Source organism: Vitis riparia, chromosome 8, assembly GCF_004353265.1.
Source record: "Vitis riparia cultivar Riparia Gloire de Montpellier isolate 1030 chromosome 8, EGFV_Vit.rip_1.0, whole genome shotgun sequence".
NCBI classification, from domain to species: Eukaryota; Viridiplantae; Streptophyta; class Magnoliopsida; order Vitales; family Vitaceae; genus Vitis; species Vitis riparia.
This window is the reverse complement of record NC_048438.1, coordinates 2791871-2797978: the sequence shown is the minus strand read 5'-3', so window position 1 is coordinate 2797978 and position 6108 is coordinate 2791871. Positions and strand designations below refer to the sequence as shown.

General features: G+C 33.9%; 2 protein-coding genes across 6 annotated transcripts in view; one reads left to right on the top strand and one right to left on the bottom strand.

Annotated features, from left to right (window-relative positions):
* The first annotated feature begins 875 nt into the window (after nt 1-875).
* On the top strand, nt 876-2044 carry LOC117921214 (PLAT domain-containing protein 2-like). Its single transcript, XM_034839046.1, has 2 exons — nt 876-1067; nt 1503-2044. Exons 1-2 carry the CDS (start codon nt 897-899, stop codon nt 1965-1967), a joined length of 636 nt encoding a protein of 211 aa, XP_034694937.1. The 5' UTR covers nt 876-896; the 3' UTR covers nt 1968-2044.
* Nucleotides 2045-3196: 1152 nt separating this feature from the next.
* LOC117920203 (BTB/POZ and MATH domain-containing protein 4) overlaps nt 3197-6108 on the bottom strand; it is a 37142-nt gene continuing 34230 nt past the window's right edge. For 2 of the 5 annotated variants that reach the window (XM_034837595.1, XM_034837596.1), the window contains exons 4-5: nt 3871-3918; nt 3698-3789 (exon numbers count right to left, since the gene is read on the bottom strand). In XM_034837595.1, coding sequence (XP_034693486.1) covers nt 3784-3789; nt 3871-3918 — 54 coding nt within the window. In that variant the 3' untranslated portion in view covers nt 3698-3783. Of the gene's footprint in view, nt 3790-3870; nt 3935-6108 lie in introns of all 5 variants that reach the window. The other 3 variants (XM_034837597.1, XM_034837594.1, XM_034837598.1) reach the window with 3 other exon arrangements.

The window sequence follows — 6108 nt, the reverse complement described above, 5'->3', positions numbered from 1 at the left end:
TCTATATCTACTAATGAGAAAGAATCAATTTATTGTACCATCAAGAATATTATAGATGACGAAAACTAGATACAACTATTGAATTCTATGGATGAGAAAAAATAACCTCCCTTGTTGCCACGTAAGCTACATCTCATTATTATTATTTTATTTAGGTTGAAACCGCATTTATCAAATGTAGTTTTATTTTTGAATTTTTTCCACTTTTAACTTTACAATTTTATATGTTTTTTATGATTTTTATTTTTATATTATTTATTCATATAACTTTATTATTTTAAAATTATTAATTTATTTATAAATAAAAAATAATTTATTATTATTTTGTTAAAATGATCCTTATTGAAAGTAATATTAGACTCTTAAGTTTAAATATTAAATTTTTTATTATTATTAAAACATATATTTCTAACTTCACACAAATAAAAGTATTGATTTAAATAATAATCTTTAATGATGTAGGACCACCCTCCCCAAAGAGCAAATCATTTCTAGCGATCATACAAAGATCTATTTCCAAAAGGAAATAGATCTCGTACTTATCAAAATATAATTTTTTTGGTAGGTATGGTAAAATTTATACTCTTATTTAGGTGAAATTAAAAATGTATATTTTAATAATAAAAAAATTATATATTTAAATTTAAGAGTCTTAGTCTTACTTTCAATGAAGATAATTTTTAAAAAATAATAATAAATTACTATTTTATTTAATAAATTAATAATCTTAAAATAATAAAATTACATGAATATATAAAGATAAAATAAAAAGTCTTGGCAATCCAAAGACTCTGTAATGCTCCATGGGACTGTGCCAAGGCATCAATTGTAAATATTAACAAGATCAATGCCATTTCAATGGTGTACTCGGTGGAGCAATTCAAAATCAGTTGGTGATGCAGAGCATCACTCTCCTCTATATAAAGAGGGCCCTTCCATTCACAAATCAAATATCCAAATCTGAACGCATTGATTGGGAAATGGAGATAGAGAAGAGAAGTGGGCAGCTCTGCTTATTCATTTTGGTCATCATCTTATCATATTCATGCCCCGGAAACTCCAACTCTGTGAGTACCCTAATTCAGTTATTCCATCATTGATCTCATTTTTCCCACTTGTGTTTAGATATAATGGCTTGATTAATTATCATCAACTAATTTATTAACCATATAATAATTGCCGATCTCATAAAAGACTACAAAAAAAAATGATGATGCGTTCTAATTCATTTCTTCACAAGAGACGATAGCATGCAATGTGATTTTATGTAAAACTTCGATCTGATAATTTTATGAAAAATGTTAAGGTATTGTAGTACTATCTATCAAGCAAAAGATCTCGATCGTTAAATATGAATACTTGATTGATAATGTCTTTTCGATGTTATAGCCAAACTACGAACCTTATTGCATCTCATACTGAAAAACTTGAAGTGGTCCAGTTTATAGAGCAACATTCTCACCATTGAGTACATGGATTTTGTATTGTATGTGACCATGAAGGACAACTGCGTGTACGCTCTATATGTAAAAACAGGCTCAGCCCCGAAGGCAGGAACGGACTCAAAGATAAGCATCACCCTCAGCGACCCTGGTGGGAAGTCGGTGCGGGTCTCCGATCTGGAGTCTTGGGGCCTGATGGGGTCCAACCACAACTACTACGAGAGGGGCAACATGGACGTGTTCAGCGGCAGAGGGCCATGCATTGGTGCACCAATCTGTCGCCTCAACCTAACCTCTGACGGGTCAGGTGAGCACCATGGGTGGTACTGTGACTACGTTGAGGTTACAGCGACTGGCCCGCACAGGCCTTGTGGGCAGACCATCTTCTACGTTGATCAGTGGCTTGCCTCCGATGCTCCTCCCTATCAGTTGACCGCCGTTGTCGATGGATGCAGACTGGAGAATATTGCGGCAAAATCTGGGCGGTTGGTTCTGAGAAATTCGTTGGGATCTGCTTCAATGTGATGCGGAGATTTTCATGTTTTGAATCCGGTTTCCATGCCTTGTCACAGGAGAGACATTAATTTATTTCTTTAAATTCTCGTTTCTAATGTCCATTTTTCAACCTTTTTCCTTTTCCTAAATTTTCTACTGAATGAAAAAAGTAAAACTATTTGATTTTTCAAAATATTTGGTTTTTTAAAAAATAAAAAATAAAAAATTAAATTTTTTTAATACTTAATAAAAATAAAATATTATAAAAATAAACAACTTAATACTTAAAATATTAAGTATTATTTAATTTTAAATTTTATTTAATTATATAAAAAAATAAAATATCCAAACACTACCTAAAATTGAAAACTTATGATAGGTCTAAGAAAAACGTGAAAACTCCATCAGTAAACAAATGATAATTTGACTCACATCATAACACTTAGGCTATGTTTAGTTCTCGAAAAATAGAGAAAAATAAAATTGGAAGAAAGAATAAAAGGAAAAAAAAAATTAAAGAAATGAATATAAATTTTTTCACTTGTTTGTTATTTATGGAAAATTTAAGGAAACAAAAAAGGAATTTTTTATTGAACAAAAAAAGTCAAAATATTGATTCGTGAACATATTTGATTTTTTCTAAATAGAAAAAATAATATATTTATAAAATAATCAAAATTAAACAGGCAAACAAATCAAGATATTTAGTGGAAAAGCATATTTTGGACATTGAAATGTGATTTCAATCTCTTTGAGGCAAACCTATTGTCGTGAAACATAACTTCAGTGCACATGACAAGGCTGAGGAAAATGTCATGGTAAGAAGATTCAAGGGGTCTTTTTAGGGTTGAAATGACCATTTAGCCCTCTTCGAAACACACATGGGATGAAACTTTTAGACATGCCCAGCCAAAGATAAGGTAGTAATTGGAATTTTCTATGAAAGATTATGTCAAGTAGAAGTTCCATAATTCACATGAGACATCATCATAAAGAAATCTTGTTGATTGTTGTATTCAATTTGAATGGTCAAGAGACTATTTCAGAAGTAATATCCAAAGAAAAAACCATGCTTCTGTTTAAGGGGATTAGTGGTGAAGCCATGTCTTAAGTATAAACATTAGACAAGTAACAAAGATAAAAATGTATCTCCTGAAAAGTTCTTGTGGCAGCCTACCAAGTTACTTTGAACACTTTCTGGACAATTTCACTACAGAATCCTTTGATATCATCTCAAAAGTAGCATGAAAACTACCAAGTTTAATAATCCTAAAAATCGCATGTATGATTTCCAGTAGAGGCAAGAAGTACAAGATTCTTAAATGTTACCTGCTACTACAATATACTATTGAACCATCATTCAGTTATACAATCAGATTACTGTCATCCGAGTCATGGAACATATATATAGAAAAGGGATTAGCATAGCAGAGGCCATGTTACCTTTCTAAGCATTTATTTTTCTTTCATTTTGTTTTCCTTTTACACATTTGTTTTCTTCAATCTGCTTTTCCCATTCATGCCATAATACGGTCGTTAGACAAAGAAAAATAAGGCGTTATTACTGTATCAGCCTATTACCTTGCATTCCTACCACCTTCATCACTGCCATCAGAAAGCTGGACCCAAAAGGTTCGGCTTCTTTCTCCTCCATTGCTACATTCCCAGGTTTGTTGCCTTACACTTCTAGCATTTGTTTCATCATCACCGTCAGAAAACTGGGCACAGACACTTCGGCTCTTTCCCCCACCACTAAATTCTTCCTCACACCCAGCTACTGTCTTCAGGAGCTCTGACTGCAGCAACGGGCAGTTTGCTTTAAGATACTCGAATCCATCTGATCGCATTACAGCTGCATCAAAAGCGGCCATCAGGGAATGCAGAAACAACAAGAACATGGAAGAAAAGAGTAGCTCATAGAAACAATGGAAACCTTAGGCTCCGTTCTCGATTCCCGGGTTTTCATTAACTTGGGGACCTCCTGAAGAATAAAAAACCTTATAAACAGTTTAATCATGACAACATCAACTTCACTCATACACCAAGCTTTAGAAAATTAGAAGTTTATCCAATTTGAATAACTAAAACCAATGAACATGCTACTTGAATCCTCCATAACTGGTGAAGTCAAAGGAAATAATAAACAGTAGACTGAGCAATAGGTTTAGAGAGAAAAGCTCAAGTGGTTTATGCCAGGGGTAAGTACCCATGACAAGAGAAACAGATGTTACAGCCACAATAACCAATATGCAACACCGAAACAAAGTTCAATGCCTACTCTACATTCTAAATATAAAAAACAAAGTACAGAGGTGAAAAAGTTAATTAAGTCAGATTTTCATAATTGGACCAGATAAATTCCTTGAAAAGCCTTTCTGGTAATGTGAAGCATTGAAAAGTTCATCAAGCATGAAATGCGGATACATGGACAGACTGACCAAATGCCATACCCATCCAGATGAAAAGACGAATGTAGAGCCCCATATTCCATATGCATACAAATTTCCAACTATAAATGAGTCAAAGGAAAGGTTTCTGGATCATCTTTTGCAAGCAAAAATATGTTTAATGAATTATCAAATTCAAGAAGTTTCATCTCTTTCTCTCTCTTGGTCAACTGCCTGGCTCGCAAACTCACTGTTCAAACCATATCTACCAAGACATCTCCTTGTTTTCTTATTTGTTAGTCTATTCTGTAATAACTTAACTTATTTATGTTGATAACTTGTAGTATCTACTTCGAAACAAGAAACAACAGTATTGAGCACTTGAAATCTTTAATGTCTTGTTTCTTGGAAGCAGCAACACTGCAGTCAGAGATTTTTCAAAGATGGTATGGAGAGGTCACTCCCAGTAGGAGATTCATTTAAGAGAAGAAAGGAAGCGTTCAGGTTTGAATGTTACAGGAATTTTTTTTACTGTGAAAGGAAAAGTCCTCTTATCAAATAACTTTCCCATTTCTCTTCTATCTTTGACATTCAACTAGCCTGTGATATGGTAACATAATAATATGAATGTTTTCTGGCATGATGACATAGCATTATGAGGCACTAGACACTATCTGAAATTGAATAGTGAATTTCTAGAGTAAGTTTCTATATACTTTCTTTTAATCACAAAGAAGAAAATACCAAATACCAAATACCAACTCCAGTCCTACCCCTGTCCAGGTTCCATTAGGATGTTGCAAAATAGAGATTCCATAAAGAAGATGCATTAAAATGGCTACATAATTGAAAATAGTATGATCTTATCATCCAGCACTGACAACCTTGCTTCAGCTGGCAGCGACTCATTATATAATTATCATCAATGATCTGACTATCCATCTATCACCTCCTCCTTCCTGGTGATAACAACCTAAATTCGGTTTGCTCTTGCAGTAACCCATCACATAATTATCATCAAAGATCTGGTTATATATCTATCCCTTCCTCCCAATGCATAATTATCATCAGTGATTTGGTTATACTCTCTCTCTTGACATTTTTTAGGTTGTGATCAATACATCGTTCTCAATCGACATTCTTTAGGTTTCCTATACAATCACCACTCCACTGACATTCTTTGACTGAGATCAGCATTCTTTAGGCTTTCTGCACAATCATCCTTCTATTGACATTGTTTAGGTCTCAATTTTGATCGATCACAATTGTCATTCTTTAGGTTTCTTGCACAATCATCATTGGGTTGACGGAAACACTTGACCTCTCTCTCAACATTATTTACATTTCCTGCATAATAATCCATTCCTTAGGTTTCCCACGTAATATTTGATCTCTGTCTCTCAACACCCATGACTTGCTTCAATCGAGAAGGCTAACAAAGCTTTTAATCTGGACCATTGTGTGATGTGCTTGAAGAGTAGTGAATCAACCGATCATCTATTTCTTCACTGTCCCATGGCATTGGTGCCGTGGCACATATTGCTCAACATTGCTAATCTTGATTGGGTTCCTCTTAGAGGTATAGCAGGGATGTTAGGAATTTCCTTTTAAGGCCTTTGGAAGCCTTCCAAAAGGGAAGATTCTTTGGCAAGTGGTTGCTTTATCTTTGATTTGGTTCATTTGGTTGGAGAGGAGTGCAAGGATTTTTTAGGATAGATGGAGATTAGTGGATGACATTTGGGACTCAATTTTCTTTTTCTCCTCTCTATAAACCTCAGTCACCA

Coding starts and splice junctions, on each gene's coding strand:
- LOC117921214 (XM_034839046.1), top strand. CDS start 897: ATGCAGAGCATCACTCTCCTCTATATAAAGAGGGCCCTTCCATTCACA. Junction 1,068..1,502: donor GCCCCGGAAACTCCAACTCT/GTGAGTACCCTA, acceptor GTGACCATGAAG/GACAACTGCGTGTACGCTCT.